Source organism: Silurus meridionalis, chromosome 17, assembly GCF_014805685.1.
Source record: "Silurus meridionalis isolate SWU-2019-XX chromosome 17, ASM1480568v1, whole genome shotgun sequence".
Taxonomy (NCBI): domain Eukaryota; kingdom Metazoa; phylum Chordata; class Actinopteri; order Siluriformes; family Siluridae; genus Silurus; species Silurus meridionalis.
This window is the reverse complement of record NC_060900.1, coordinates 20268979-20286670: the sequence shown is the minus strand read 5'-3', so window position 1 is coordinate 20286670 and position 17692 is coordinate 20268979. Positions and strand designations below refer to the sequence as shown.

General features: G+C 39.0%; 1 protein-coding gene across 1 annotated transcript in view; it reads right to left on the bottom strand.

The window, feature by feature from the left end:
- Positions 1-17692, bottom strand: part of slc13a3 (solute carrier family 13 member 3) — a 35826-nt gene that overhangs the window by 12507 nt on the left and 5627 nt on the right. The window contains 6 exon segments of the mRNA XM_046870720.1: positions 1827-1931; positions 12371-12463; positions 12681-12806; positions 14466-14645; positions 15871-15934; positions 17102-17265. Coding sequence (XP_046726676.1) covers positions 1827-1931; positions 12371-12463; positions 12681-12806; positions 14466-14645; positions 15871-15934; positions 17102-17265 — 732 coding nt within the window.

Below are 17692 nucleotides of genomic sequence, written 5' to 3'. Positions count from 1 at the left end.
CCCGTGCGCTGGGAAGAAGCACGGTGCTGAACAGTCCAACGGAAAGCGTGTGACGGGCAGCAAAACCATGAAACAATAACTGACAGAGTGTGTGTGTAGGTGAGGGGTTTATATGGGTTAGGTGATGAATGAAATAAACGAGGTTCAGGTGTGTGTCCTTAGTATGCTGGGGATGAGCTACGAGTGGGCGCGGCCTGCACAGGAGAAGGAACAGGTAGCTCCCTGACAATGAGGTTATCATTAAATCATTAATTTTAGGATTATGTAAGGGTGATTTTAGGATTATGTAATGGTGATTTTTCCTTCAACTAGATGTCCCATTGTGTTTGATTCCTCAAATAAAGATTTTAATGGACTTTTGAGCCATTTGATGCCAGGGAATCTCTGCAAAACAAGTCCCTGTTATCACTATTGTAAAAACAAAAGTCTTTTAAAATTTTCATGAAGTATATGTGACAGAATATTGCAGCCTGTTGCAGGACAACAACAAAATATATATTCTCAGAGAGAAAAAAAGATATGTTACGTCTTTGCTTGTCACTAGGGTGACCTGAATAGTACTTCTCTTGAATTTTGACTATGTATTATCCAGGTGTGTGTAAAGTATATAGTATAAAGTAACTATAAAGTAATATACCATTATTTACTTGAATAAATGCTCAAATCTCCAACTTAAATAATACTTAAGTAATTAAATAATACTTCAGTAATAGTACTTCAGTAAAAGGCCCTGGTAATAACCAATGGTTTAGAAAGTAAAATGGAATTATTTGTGTACAACAGCAAGCATGACTGAAGGTTACAGTAAGATTACTTTAGTAGTTCTAGTAGTAATACTGAAAAGTATGTTATTGGCATTATATTGTAAATCATAAATCTACACAAAATATCCCATGATATTACATGGGAGGATACCTATATACTACGGAAAATTATTGCATTGACTGCTTATATTTTTATAGAAACTGTTTTTATTGCATTCACAATATGTGTGTGCATAAGTAATCGCTGCGATGAAAACCCTAAATTTGTTATGAACGAAAAAACCTATCGGGAAAATCAGGAAAATACTATCATTCAGATTTTGGTTCTAATACTTTTTATTTATTCTTATACCCTGCAGAGCACCATTTAACTTTATTTATAAATAAAAAGAATATGACACAATTGTGTCCCAATTTCTAAAATGGGCTGTCCTGCAGATGCTGGTCACTAGAAAAAATATATATAATTAAATACATAATTAAGGAAATAATTGAAGATCAAATTTAGGGATTTTAGAAGCACTGGTGGTGAATACACAATTTACATTTTATAGATTGGGCACACAAACATTCTGACCAAGTTTGTGTAGATTCTTGACTTGCAAACTAGAAATTTTAGCTCTAGAAAGTATTTTATTCGTCAATGTATTTGGTGAAGAGCCCAAAAACATTCTCTTTCTTGTTTTCTTCTCTTAGTGTAAATCAGGCAAAGTGAGTACAGACAGACACCCTGCTGTCAGAGGAAGGTTGGTTTATTGGAAACTATATGAGAGCTGGACCCCTGCACATCCCTGTCTCTGGTCATTAGCATGATGTGGAGAAGAAAAAGATAAGAGACAAGGTGATGGGTGACTGACACACTAGGTCATCTATTCTGGGATCTTTTATGATGAAATGTGTTCAATTTCATCTTTCTCCATGAATTTCCAAATGATTTGCCAGGTACAGTTTATGGGTGATAGATTAAGTATGTCTTTTTTACAGTATGTTCACTAATTATCTATTTTATAGTACTTTAAAGTTACAATTATAAGAGAGAAAAAGAGAGAGATTCTGTCTTACTCTTTTCTGAAGAATATGGACCAGCCTGTGACGAATTTTGGGTCTCTGGTGAATAGGAGGATAGCAAACAGGATGAAGAAGAAAGAGATGGATTTCTCAGCAAAACTAAAGAGGGGAAGAAAAAGAGATACAAAATCCTGGAATTACTGTTTTATGACAATATCACTAAGCAACACATAAGAAAATGAGTGCTATAATGGTATGATATTTCAGAACCACAAATAGAAATACAGAGCTCTATTACAGAAAAAAGGACTTGCAATAACAAATAAGAGAGCTTGCATTTGATAAATTATAATGACCCCAGTTTTGAAATGACTCCAGTTTTACTTCACAGTGGGTTCCCACCACACCCACCACCCTTAAGAGTTGGTCTTGATCCAGAAATAAGACTAACTGTTTTTGTAAAATGATCTGTCTGATGTTGGTGTGTGAAGATCTACATGCTTAGGAAAACAGTCATACTTTGTTTGCCCTCTAGGGCAGGAGTGTAAAGTAATAAAATTTTATGTAAAAATATTTAGTGTTAAATATTTATATATATATATATGTATATAATTTTAATTTTTTTTAAATATATCATTTATTTTAAATATTATTTTTTTGAAGTTTATTTATATATAAATGCATGGCATGGCCTAAATGAGAAGAATTGTTTGTTAGTTAGTTAGTTAATTAGTTAGTTAGTTACCTATTTATAATCTTTTTCTAATATGAGCCCTAACACTATACCACAGGAAAAAACAAAAAAATACTTTTTATAAAAAAAAAAAAAAAAAAAAAAAGAATTGAAATGTCAGCACTGGCAGGACAGTCCTTACATTTTGACTCTTATAGTTTCCTTTAAGGAACTATAACGCTCTATCTATAAATGATCTATCTGATGTTGGTGTGTGAAGCTCTACATTCTTATGAAAACATACTTTGTTTTCCCTCCAGGGCAGGAGTGTAATGTAAAAAAATTATCTGTATATGTATATTTAGTGTTAAAAAATGTGGCAGTCCCGGTGGGCACTCTTCAACAAGGGCTCTTGCAAACCCGATAGTGTAATGGGTCAAAAAAAAAAAAAAATTTAATTTATAAGTTTGATATCCCCCCCCATTAATACGTGAATACATTACCGCATGTTCATTTTTTTTTATTACATTTACAAAACTAGAGCTTTCAGTAAAACATCTGTCATTACCCCGCCACACCACTAGGTGGAACACACGAGAGAGATACTTCCCCCTGTTTGGCGCGCTCAGTAATAAACTGACTGCCGCTGTGGAAACATCTAATTTTTGGTTCTCTTGTGTTTCTCTCAGTTTGTTCTCTGATCCACAGTGCACACTGCCTGTGTATCATTTGCTGCCGGCACAGATATCCCCTAGGTCTGAGGCCGGTAACAATTGGGGGCTCGTCCGGGATACAGCACATCTCGTTTGGGAAGGTTGTCATAGTAACTGTGGAATCCTGTGACCAGTGTTTCAGGGAAGACTGCAGTGTCAAGTGTCATCCAGAGAACAGTTGCCACAGGTTATGCATCAAGATGACTACCTTAAGCCAACGCCAGTGCTGGTCTTCAAGATCCAAAAGAAACTTTCAGATTTGAATCTTAGTCAGCTGCAGACTGTTGCCAGTTCAATAGATGATGGCTACAAACTTACCGTGTTGCTGATCTCAGTGAACCTGAACTGTATGACCTAATCGTCGACTACATCAGAAGTGAGAAGCTAAAAGCTGCTGAAGATGAAGGCATGACTCAACTTCTCCTCCTTTTCGACTTGCTCAATGATGTGTTATCAGCTTCAGATACCCAAGCCACTGAATCTGGTACTGTTGCCCCTGACTTGGCTGTGGATTCACCAACGCACCACCGTCGTCACACTCCACCCAATGATGATGGAGAAGATCGTCTACCACCATCCTCTATGAACAGAGTTACTCTTACACCAACATTACACATGGACAAAGACACTCGCTTGCACTCATCATTCCAGGGCAGAGACAGCTATGTACCTACCAGGGAAGTCACTTCATCAGCGCCAGGTATGCCCTCCCACGTCGGCGCTGCTCCTTTGGGTAGGATGAACTCATCATCTAACATTTCTGATCATGTTGTAAGATTGTCAGATGTTTCAGCTTTGTTACCACGCAGAGAATTTAAGTTACATGGTGGTCAAATCTGTGATGCAGGGTGTGACATGTCTTTCAATTGTCTCTGTAAACAAATAAATGAAGGGTTGCAGGAGGGTTTCAGTGAGTCTGAGATTATCAGAGCTGTCCTTAAAATAACAAAACCTGGTACATTCAAAGAGATGTTGGTTAATAAGGATGATCTCACTATTGATGGGTTGAAGAGATTTCTTCGCTCCCACATTAGAGACAAAAATGTAACTGAACTTTTTCAAGAACTAGCTAGTGCTAGACAAAATTACAAAGAAAGCCCACAACAATTTCTTTACAGAATAATGGGTCTAAAACAGCGTGTTCTCTTTGAGTCACAACAACCTGGTGTAGGTTTCAGCTATAACAAAGAGCTTGTTCAGGGCACTTTCCTTCACACACTTTACCAAGGGTTAAACGAAGAAGCAGCCATGTTAGACATGATCTTAAAACTTTCTCTCAGACATGCAGGTTAGCGATGACTTACTCTTGGAACAAATAACAAAATCAACAACTGAAGAAGAAGGGCGATTAAAAAGACTGGGTTCAGTAGGTAGACACAGACCAGTTACTGTAAATGCAGCTCAGCACTCCCAAAGTGAACTAAACACCCGTCAAAAGTTGATGCTGAGTTACAAGCAAACCGTGATGCTATCAAAGAACTAACTGCTCAAGTTTCTTCTCTAACCAAGCACCTAGCCCAGATGTCCACCCCACTGAGACTGTGAACTTGAAAGACAGCCGCTCATCTACTGATCGCGCCCAACCACCATTATCTGAGACAAGAGGTAAATGCAATGACTGTGTACAAAAAACAATACAAACTGTGTTCACTGCTTTGTTTGTGGCCAGGCAGGACATCGTGCCATTGGCTGTCTCCAACGAAAGATGTCGGGAAACGGGAGGAGGTCGCTGGAGAGGGGCAGCCAGCGATCCTAAACAGTGATAAGCCCCAAGAAAAGGTCATAAAACCTTAATGCTCACAGTCAAACTCACAGTGCCAGTCGGATCCAAAGATAAGAGTAGCTCAACTCATTGGTAGGCGATGTCTGGTCTCATGCTCCATCAATGGCGCACCTCTTCAGATGCTGCTTGACTCAGGGGCACAAGTGACAATGGTGAGCAAATCATGGATTGAACAAACACTTCCACACATCAAAATACAGCCACTTGGATTGTTGTTTCTGATCAATCCCTTGAAATTTCTGCTGCTAATAACACTAGAGTTCCTCTTGATGGACGGGCGGAGATTGATCTTCAGATACATAGTCAGCATCATGGGCATGTATTGATCAGAGTGCCACTTCTTATCAGTCACGACTGTAACTACCCCCTCTTAGGTAGTAATGTCATAGCAGAGATCATTAAAGAAAATGCCAATTCGAAAGAGAAAGTCAATGTTTCTACTATTCTGGAAGAAGCTTTAGGTGTCAGTGCATCTACGGTAGAAGCATTAGTGTTGGCCCTCCAGGAAGTAACTTTTACGGAGACACCACAGCACTACGTTTGCATTGGTAAGAGAGGTGTAACCATACCTGCTGGACAGATTCGAGAAGTTAAGAGTCGGGTTCGAGGGTGGTCCAGTAATGGAACCCTGCTGTTTCAGCCTATTGCTGGAAATGACTGCATTGAGGGTTTAGAGCTGTTACCAGCATTAGTGGATGTTCCTGGTGGATTGTCAAAATGTGTCAAAATCCCAGTCCAGAACCCCACTAAACATGCTATTTATCTGCCACAGAGGACAATTCTTGGAAATCTCAAGATATTGTCGAGCTCAGACCCGTCCAGCAATCCATTGCTCGCCCTGAGTCCAGATGCCAAGATACTTCCCGATCATGCTCAGCTCAGTTGAGGACTGATGATCTGAAAAAACAGAAAAGACAGGAATCTTTCTGTGCATCCAAATAAAGAAAATGGCATCCTCAGTAGATGTATCCCATCTGGCAGAGGACGAACAGAAAATAGTCAGACAAATGCTTTTTGATCAGTCTGATGTATTTGCTAGAGATGAAACCGATATTGGTTGCATTCCAGACTTACGGCTCCGAATCTGCTTAAGTGATGACACACCAGTCCAAAAGTCCTACAACGCAGTCCCAAAGCCTTTGTACAGAGAAGTTAAGGAATATGTTCAAAAACTTCTTGATCATGGGTGGATTCGGAAGTCTACATCACCTTACTCCTCCCCTGTGGTATGTGTTAGGAAAAAAGATAAGAGCCTTCGACTTTGTGTTGACTTTCGCGGACTAAACAGTAAAACCATTCCCGACCGCCATCCCCTGCCACGTATACAAGATCTATTAGATAACCTTGGAGGTTACTCGTGGTTCTCCATACTAGACCAAGGCAGTGCATATCACCAGGGCTTCGTTGAGGAGAACTCCAGGCACCTGACAGCTTTCAGCACACCTTGGGGATTGTATGAGTGGATTCGCCTTCCCTTTGGCCTGACTAACGCGCCAGCAGCTTTCCAAAGGTGCATGGAAGGTGTGCTAAATGGTTTGAGGGATGAATGCTGTTTTCCATACTTAGACGATGTTCTCTGTTTTTCAAAAACCTTTCAGGACCACATCAAAGACCTGCAGAGTGTTTTCTGCCGCCACGGGAGCATGGTGTGAAATTACGTCCAAAAAAGTGTGAATTGTTTAAACATCAGGTGAGGTATGTGGGACGTCTAGTTTCAAGCGAGGGTGTCCAGGTTGATCCCAAGGATCTGGAAGCAGTGCTGCAATGAAAGGAACGGAAACCAAAGAATGTGGGAGAAGTTAGAGCTTTATTGGGTTTTTTAGGCTATTATAGATCGTTCATTCAGGATTTTTCCAGAATAGCCCGCCCACTGTTTAAGCTTCAAGAACATCCTGTTGAGTCTGAAGAGAGACAAGTCAAAACTGGGCCAACCAAACAGAGTGTTAAAAAGGTCAGTTGCCATCTAAGACACCAGTTCAGTGGACCCCGAACACAGCGCTGTTGTTGCTCGCCTTGTTGACATGTTAACCTACTCTCCTATCCTGGCCTACCCAGACTTTGATTTACCTTTTGTCCTCCACACCGACGCATCCAATGAAGGTCTGGGGGCTGTACTCTATCAGGAACAGGGAGGTAAATTACGTGTAATTGCCTATGGCTCAAGAACACTCACGCCTGCTGAGAAGAATTATCACCTTCATTCCAACAAGCTTGAGTTCCTTGCCTTAAAATGGGCCATCTGCGATAAATTTCGTGATTACCTATACTATGCCCCCACGTTCACAGTATTCACAGATAACAACCCACTTACCTATATTCTGAGTACCGCCAAGTTGAGTGCTGTCGGGCATCGATGGGTGGGTGAATTGGCCGACTTTACTTCACCATTAAATACAGGCCAGGCAAAACCAACACAGATGCGGACACGCTTTCTCGGTTCCCAGTGCAGCTTCAGGGCCACATCAGAGAATACTCTGAGTCTTTACCTCCAGATGTTATTTCTGCTATATGGCAGGGGATAAAGCAGAGAGAGAAAGAAGTACCATGGGTTGCGCCCTTCAGCTTTGTTCCAGTAATGATGTTTTGCTGCCAGCCCACCCGTTATCGCTCCTGAAGACATTCAAGCTGCCCAAAAGAAGACGCTTCCATCCGTGACGTAATTACAATGAAGGAGAAAGGATGGAACCCCAATAACAAAGACAAAAGACAAATGGATCCAACCACACAACGACTGATACATGAATGGAACAGACTTAGACTTGACAAGGGAATTTTATACAGACAGACAGGGCAACGAGACAACTGGTTCTCCTAACTCCTCCGGTCTCTCGTGCTCAAACACCTTCATGATGACATGGGGCATATCGGGCTGACAAAGTTATCCAGCTGGCAAGACAAAGATTTTATTGGCCTTTCATGCAGCGTGACATAGAAGATTATGTCATTCGTCAATGCTCATGTATCAAACAAAAGCGACCTACTGTTCCTCAAAAGGCACCAATGGGCTCAATTACAACTAGTGCCCCATTTGAGCTATTGTCTGTAGATTATCTGCACCTTGAACCAAGTAAAGGAGGCTATGAGTATATCTTGGTTCTAGTAGACCACTTTACTCGGTTCGCCCAGGCCTATCCAACGCGGAACAAATCGGGCAAAACGGCCGCAGAAAAGATTTTCTATGATTTTATTCCACGCTTTGGGTATCCACAAAAGCTTCATCATGATCAGGGACGGGAGTTCGAGAATAACTTGTTCCAACGACTTGAGCAACTGGCTGGCATTACTCATTCTCGAACAACCCCCTATCACCCACAGGGGAACCCTGTTGAGCGTCTGAATAGAACATTGCTTCAAATGCTCAGAACACTCGCAGAGGAAAAGAAATCAGAGTGGAAAGAACATTTACCACACATTGTCCATGCGTACAATTGTTCAAAGCACGAAGCTACGGGCTATTCCCCACATTTTCTACTCTTTGGGAGAGTCCCCCGACTACCCATCGATTTGCTCTTTAACCTTGAATCTGAGCCACAGGCTGAGACCCGTCAGGAATATGCACAGAAGTGGGCATCTCGGATGCAGGAGGCATATAGGATTGCCTCTGAAAACGGTAAAAGGTGTTCTGCAAAAGGGAAAAAATACTATGATCGTGGTGTCAGAGGAATCGTGCTTCAGCCAGGTGATCGTGTGCTTGTCCGCAACCTATCGGAGAGAGGTGGGCCTGGTAAACTCCGCCCTTACTGGGAGAACAAAGTTCACAGTGTTGTTGAAAGGATGGGAGACGGTCCTGTATATCGAATTCAAGCTGAAACCGGTGACCGCACTCTTCGTGTACGGCACCGCAATCTCCTTTTGCCTGTAAACGATCTGCCACTTGAACATGATGGTCAGGACAATCGGACACAGAAACGACAAAGACGGAAACTTCACCGCATGAACAGCCAGCATCAAATGTCTGACACCCTCGAGCCTGAAACCAGTGATTCTGGGGATGAGGAAGGATATGCATGTAATCCCAGATTAGTACCAGTGTATGAAAGGGAAAGAGTAATTCTTAAACAGTTCCAGGGTGAGCCACACAGTCATCTTCGTGTCGTAGCACCAGAGTTTCACCCTGTACACTACAGGGCAGAGTCAGATAACCTTGAGACATACGAGCAGCACCCTCAGGTTGTGACATCAGAACCATCGCAAGCACTGACAGACTCTTTGCCATATGGGGAACCTCAGGAACAATCGGATGACTGCACGGTTGGTAGTGATGAGGATACTGATCTGGGAGCACAGCAGGTTGCACATCCAATGAATGACGAGAACGTCATCCCGCGCAGGTCTACCCGTGCAGTTAAGCCGAAGGAGATGTTAACGTACAACCAGATGGGCCAACCTACATATCAAACTTGGAGACCAACAGCCAACACGATGCATGCTTGTGTCCTTTACCCTGTCCAGACTTACCCTGTGCTACCTGACATACACCACTACCCAGTGCCAGCAGTATGGGCATTCTAAAAAAAAAAAAAAAGTCATGAAAAATAGAATATACTGGTCACTCTAAAACATGTATACAAAACTTAAACATTCTTTAAGTGATAATCTCAGTTCTAGATGTCCGGAGACATCTCTAAAAGCAGGGGAGAGTGTAATGGGTCAAAAAAAAAAAAAAATTTAATTTATAAGTTTGATATCCCCCCCCATTAATACGTGAATACATTACCGCATGTTCATTTTTTTTTATTACATTTACAAAACTAGAGCTTTCAGTAAAACATCTGTCATTACCCCGCCACACCACTAGGTGGAACACACGAGAGAGATACTTCCCCCTGTTTGGCGCGCTCAGTAATAAACTGACTGCCGCTGTGGAAACATCTAATTTTTGGTTCTCTTGTGTTTCTCTCAGTTTGTTCTCTGATCCACAGTGCACACTGCCTGTGTATCATTTGCTGCCGGCACAGATATCCCCTAGGTCTGAGGCCGGTAACAATAGCGAGGAGCTCCTGGAGTTTGTGACACATGCCGTCCAGAAGCTGGATATAGCTTGGCCGGCCGATAAGCAAAAAGCCTCTCGGTCCAGTAAGCTCAACGAGTGCTTTTTGCTTCTGGCGTCACTGCCTCCATATCGGAGTCTGCCATTTTTCCCTGACCTGCACTCCAAGGTGTCCAGGTCCTGGGCACAGCCTTTCTCGGCCCGCCCCTTTAGCCCCAAGACTGTGGTGTATTCCAACATCGCGGGGCTAAGGGATTATGGCTATGGTGTCATACCAAGGGTTGAAGAGATGCTAGCAGGTTATCGCTTCCCGGGTGTGGCATCCTCTCTCAAGCCCTCAACACTACCCACCAAGCCCCTGCATACTACATACTACATACTGATGGGAAAGGCTTATACCTGAGCAGGTCAGGCCGCTGGATGTCTGCACACCATGTGTTACAGGCATACCAAGCTGACCTGCTGCGAGAGTTAAATGTGGGAGACATCATGGGCGGCCAGATACTAGAGCTCTGCCGTACGGCGGACTTAGCCCTACGAGACACTAAAGAGACTGCTAAGGCCATTGGCCAGTCTATGGCCACCCTAACCACCACAGAGAGAACCACCATCTGTGGCTCACCCTGCACGAAATCCCTGACAGGGACAAGGCATGCCGCTGGACTCCCCACTCTCGCCCTTAGGCCTTTTGCGTTATTTTAGATGGCAAACACATTTTAGAGTGGCCTTTTATCGTGGTCGGCCTAAGGCACACCTGTGCAATAGTCATTCTGTGAGGTGGATGGATTATCTCGGCAAAGAAGCGCTCACTAACACAGATTTAGACAGATTTGTGAACAATATTTGAGAGAAATTGGTCTTTTGTGTACATAAAATAAGCCTAAAAGTCTTAGATCTTTGAGTTCAGCTCATGAAAAATGATGGCAAAAACAAAAGTGTTGCATTTATAATTTTGTTTAGTATAAATGCATTACATTGATGTAAAGTTTTTGTTTTTGTCCCGTGAAGTTTTTTTGCATGAAATTACAGCCCTCCTCCTCATGTGATCTTCTTGTTGATCCCAGTCTCACGGCAATTCGTGATATGATCACGAAATCTAATCTATTGATTCGTCTTCATAGGCACAAATTTGCAAAGATACCTGAACAAAAGATACCTGAACAAAAGAGTGCACTTTGGTGTTGTCTTTTATTACTGCTAATTTTTTCTGCCACAAGTAAACATTGCTTATAATATTGATCATTTGATTTTATTGCACGTTTTTTTAAATACTAAAATGAAATGTAAAGAAGTGCGCTATGTTAATCCTATTATACTGAACAAATCATTAAAAAAAATATCAGCAGTGAAAGGTAAAATCAGCAGAGGTGTTTTTTTTTTATTTAGAATGCATTTAAATGAATTAAAATAGAATATAAAACCATGTGGGCACTGTAGAACTGATCAAAAAGTCATGACTTTAAATCCCAACCACACCAAGCACCACTGTTAAATTATTAGAGACCTTGAGTGAGTCTTTTAAACTTCCTCTGCACAGTTTTATTCTATCTCAATTTATTTTGGATAAATATCAGTTAAATGCAGTTAATGCAAATTTAAGAATGTGTTTGTGCTTTTGCTTTTTAAACCGCAAGCTAACACTGCTGTTTAAACTAAACTTGTCCATTGACTGAGAAGATAATCAGAGAGAAAACTACAAAATTACTACAAAAACACACATTTGCTGTTGTTTGTGATTGAGATCCAGGTAATTTATCACAGAACTATGGCACATGTCTGGTGGATCTACAGCAAAATGAAATCTTTTATTTACCAAAGACACCCAGGTTTGGTGAATTTAAAGGTAAGACCTACCACTACAAGAACATCTTTCATGTCCTTTCCCCTTCAGAGAAATGGATTAGGTGCTAAGCAAATTTCAGATATGCATTTGCCATATAGACTTAGCAAGAGTTTTAATGTTCAAACAGTATGCCTAACCAAAAAATATTGCCAATCCTGCATATTTTTAGGGTAACCGCAGTCGAAGAAATGCTGTTCAAATGATGTCTTTCGCAGTCTACTTAAAGTTTCCTGCCAGCATAATGTAGATTTACCAGTTGCTTGATATTGAAAGAACTAATACTGTAAGACAGGAATCTATGCCACACCTAAACAACACCTGACGCAACACCTGAAAGCAACATCCACAAACTCAATTTACAACAAGTAATATAAAAATTATCTATAAAATGTAATACAAATTATGGCAGTGATATAATCCTACTGACTCTCCTTTCCCCCCATGAAATGGGTGTGTATGAATTAGTGGCATAATAGGCAAATATAATGCAATTTACTGTTTGCTTCAATACTTTTAGCCTGTATTGTATCTCTAAGCAAATATGGCATTTTCAGCAGTGTCTGTAACTGCCTAGATTTTCCAGCATGCAGTCTCACCTCATGGGTCCCAGCTTTTTGTAGTCTTCATCAATGACCGCGTTGGCCTTGGCTTCGGCAGCTGCACGGTCATTTCGTTTGTTTAAACACAATCTAAATACATAAACATGCACATGCACGCATGCAAACACACTGAGTGACAGTTAACATATTAATAATAATAATAATAATACAAACAAATGCATTCAGCACAGACAAACACAGAATGAGCATGCATGTTTATTTGGACCATTTTATATAATAGTAGAAATAATTTGTGTTTGTGTGTGTATGTGTGTGTGTGTGTGTGTGTGTGCTGGTTTGATTGTACCTTGTCGTGATTCCTCCATATAGAAAAGCAATCCAAATCCACGACACAAGAAGGAAGATGATCATTAATGGAAAAGCAAAGATGAACCATGAACCAAAGTTGATGAAATCACACTCTGGGAAATAACTGAAAAATGTTTCGGTTTCACAAATTATTTGCAAACATATGATTTGATTTATACATTAGGTAACTTACTGACACATTTTAAGGCAGGAAGGTATTACAATTCATTATTCATGAAAATGTGGATTTCTACACACCAGGTGTACAGTATAATGCAGAAGATTAATCAAGATTGTGTACTGAATTTTATAAAACTAAAACTTATTTTAATTTGCATCAATTTTAATGTGTCTACATGATAATCCAAGATTAGGAATATATGTAACAAATAAATGTGTTCAATAAAATGCAATAAAATTGCAAAGTAAATTAAAATATAAAAAACTGTGAACAATAAAGACAATGAGTTTTATTTTTGGTTGTGGGTCTCATTCTCACCCTTTGCTGTTCAAGTATTCTGTTTGCATTTCCATGTGATAACTTTAATATTATTTTTCTAACATATTTTTCTAAGCAGCAGTACATGAAGTACTTACTGTAATTGGCCAGCAAATTCTAAATGGGGTGCAACATGCTGCCATAATCAAAACAGTCTGAACAAAACACACAATGATAGACAGACTAAAAAACACCATTATCAGCAATATCATATTTATAGGAAAAAACATGGTTTCCGTTACTATTTATCACTTTTTTTTCGTTTACTTTTTTCTACTATTCAAAATGTAAGCACTTTCTTAAAATCAATTTACCTTCCTCATGCATTATTTGAAAGTTTGCATAAAAAGATGGGAATTGCATTTTTGAATGGCTCATGATTCATTCTAAAACATCAGTGTGAACAGAGCTTCTCTCTGTCACACTTTGTAATGTCAGGTTGTGATGGGTGGCACTGTGAGTAAGCTAAACTCCAGCACCAGGCAAGGTAAATAACGATATGAAAGTTGTTTATTACGAAACAAATTGCCATTTGCTTGATGAACAATTAGAGTTTTCGAGGCTTTCTTTTTATGCTTTTAATCATTATAAATTAATATTAAACATGTCATTTTAAACCATTAATGTAGCAGCAGGCTAGATGATTGTTCTTGTTAAAAGTCAGCATGAGTGGAATTATCTGAACCTGTGAAGTGCATTTTCCTGTCCTCTCCTGTTTAGTTTTTCAAATACAAACTACCATAGCAATTCAAGCTTTGTTGTTCGTCATTCACCATTACCATAAACGGAATTAGCTATCTAGCCTAGCACACAGGTAAAAATTAGCTAGGATCTGTGCTATTCTCTAAGATTGCTTAAAGTCGTTTGTGGAGTACATTTCATAACATGCCTAACTGAGCTCATATGCAACACTTCCTGGTTTCGTATTACTGTAAATGCTTGCCTTTCCATTGGACCTTCATGTAAACTGATTTGTTAAAAACTGATTTGTTTTGTCCTGAACACGTCTGTAAAACAAATATCACCAAACTGTCAAAAAGTTTTTAAGTTTAAAATCATCCAGGAAATTCACTTTATTATAGCGTTAACATTTGATGTGTGTTTAAAATAAATTATTGCATTTTATGGACTCACAAAGATAATAATATTTTAAATTGCAAGAACATATTCAGATTCCATGACTGGTGATGAACTATTTTTTTTGCTTTTTGTTGAACAGCAAATGTATAACTTTTTTTGTGTTGGAGATATGGTGATGCCTTACACCAGTATTCCTACACTAACCTCTTCAGCTGTCCAATGAATATCAGGTTGGGTGCGGTTCCTGTCAGAGTGGCTGTTCCCCCAATGCTGGCTGCATATGGGATACAGATGAGAAATCCTTTCCACACTTTCAGCTGGTATTCTGCCTCTTTCCTCACCTCCTCCTGATTCTTATGCTCTATCTTCTCTATTCCATCAACCCTATGAGGTTAGCATAGTGTTAGAACAGATTGCACAGATTAAAGAAAACTTTTTTGTCCTCTATTTTCTTCCTAATTTGGTCACCTTTGGCCAATTCCCACCCACTCAAAAATATCATATGACAACTATCTACCAGTAAGGGTAAAAGTAATATTTTACTATTTTTATAAGTATCAAATGACAGCTATGTACCAGTAATGGTAAAAGCAAAATTTGAAAGCAAAATGCTTTTCCAAGATGTTGTTATCATCGCTTCCGTCTAAATACACAACATTTTGCTTTATTTGGCTCCTGGCCAAAAAATAGTTGTAGGACAGAGTCTTCAGATTTTGTGATTCGTGTTAGATTGACCTTAGACAAAAAATGAGATTTTCTAAGGCAAAGATCAAATCACACACTAGTGACTTTTGTAACCAGGTTACACTTTAGACACAATTACTGATTATAGTACATGGCTTAACATTTTGTGATGATTTGCCATTTTCGTAAAAATACATCCTAAGACACATCATCATTAGTCATCATTTTTTTAATTATGATCTTGCAATCCTGACTTGTATAGACTTTCTAGCATTAGCTTGATGTAGCTAATCTCTCAATAAATATACTAGCTATTACAGTGCCTTTAATCTGCAACATTAAAGGTAAAAGGGAAAAACTGGAAAAAAGTTCTGTGGTCCAATGAGCCTAAAAATTTAGTTTAAATTGAGCATTTCTGGGTTTAAAAAGAACTTATTTTAAATGGTGGCAGACTGCCTCACACCCACAATCAAACATGGAGGTGGAAGCTTAATGATTTAAGATTGTTATAGAGCAGAAAAAGGTTGGAGATTTTTTCCAGGTGAAAGGTATACTAATGCAACATGGTTACCATTCCATAATTCAAAGCCATGCAATTCCATCTGGACTGCAGCTAATTGGAACCAACTTCCCCATAAAACAATACAATGACCCGATGCATACTGCACGTCTGAGCTCCAAAAGCATTATTAAATTTTAAATAAACTGGCCTAGTTTAACAAGAGGCATGGCAAAGCATTTCAGCTGAATATTTGGAGAAATGAACTGACTGGATGCCAAGAGTGTGTAAAGCTTTTTGGTTAAAGTAAATGCTGCTGAATATAAACAGAAAAAACAAACACATGTCTCTCATAAATGATAAAAGTCTTGGTGTTTCCAAACCTTTGACAGGCACTGTATAATAAAGCATTCTTTAGTACTTCACCTGTCAACTGCAGTCAGAGTGTGTTTTTCCGATAGTAGTACATGATGCTTCACTTGGGCCTGATCTGCAGCAGAAGAAAACAGAGTTATATCTGAAACACTTAAAAATAATTCATAAAATAACTTCTGTGTCCTTGTACATCCTCAAATGTGGTTTAGCTGGTTTCCTCATGCTTACAGAGTGGCATTAAGCTGCTTGAAGTAAAGCCAAGGATGACTCTGGGCCAAAATGAGACACGGTTTCAAAGTGATATCCCCAATTTAGCAGCAGACCACACTGTGTTAAGTCTCACACCCACTACATGTCATTATGTGTATTTGTGTACAAATGTGCATAATGAAATTATATTATTATATTATTATATAATTATAATATTATATATTCCTTTTTTTATGATAACAGTCACATTAAAATGTTATCAGTAAAAAGCATCACTAAACCCAGCCCTTATCATTATAACAGTCACTACATGCTACTGTTGTAAATGACATTATTATACCTTATACCTATACCTAGCATGGTAGGACTATTTATCTGAAAGGAAAAGTTTATAAAAGTATTTATATAAAACATACAGAAAAAACAAGTCTATTATGTCTGTTTTCATCATCATCCCATCAAGTCGAAGAGAATAAGATTTGTTTAAAGTTTTACAATAATCACATAGTAGACTACAATCTTTTAAGCCAGCAAGAAAAAACAACAACAGGGTAGACTTTTATATGAAAATAATCCACAACAATATGATTAAACATGAACCCAATAATAACAAATCACGACATGTATTGCTGTGTCTGTTATACAGAAACAAACTTGATTATTATAATGGCTTATTAATTAAAAAAATATCATTTTGCATTTTATCTATTTATTATCGCTTGTCGTTCTAGCACGTTTTATTACTGTCAGTAGTAATAAAAAGCTGTTCCCTCGAAAGAGTCTCTAGTTTTTATTTCTCTCTAAAACAACTGATTTGCATTTGATTTGCAAATGTGCAATTCAAAGTCTTTATTTTAGTCTATGTCTAAATATAAACCAACACCCACTGATCAATCAGGCTTAAACATTTAACAGCACTGTTGTACACTGTGTAATGTGTTCTGAACATTATGGTTATAAATTATGAGTCCTTATGTGAGTATATGCATGTGTGACTAAAATGTCTGTGACTCCACAGGCAGGGACAGCTATAAAGGACATAATTGCTTGATCATTGCATTCTTATGCATACCCTCAAGGTGGTCCGTGATCTTACACTGCTCTTTAAGTGTCTCCAGGTCTCCAAACAGGCTTTCCAGAATGGCGTTAGCGATGGGCAGCATCATGGCCGTCGTAGCAGAGTTACTTAACCACATGGACAGGGAAGAAGATGTGATCATCATCCCCAAAATCAACCTGATGGAAAAGACACATCTGTTTAATGGTAATGTTTGACAGAAGAGGCTAACAGTAGCATATATGTTACAGGATATAATTTATACATGTATGTTCTTGGTAACAGAAGAAATGGTTTATATAAAAATTGAACATTTGGTAGGGAACAACTTTTTCTGGCGTTTGTTGTCTGTACCAGTTTAAATTTATTATAGTACACCGAAGAACTAGAAATTATATGTTTTAAGTGAAAAAACTGTGATTCTTGAATATTAAGCAAAGGGTTCACATTAGGGTCAAGGCAAGTACAATCATTTCCTCAATATTTATTAATCTTTATATCAATTTCTATTTTTATTTTCTATATTTTTGTCAACAATTCCATACATTGTACACTATCGTAGAAAACAGAGGGTTAATGAGCTGTGACCATAAACAAACAAATAAA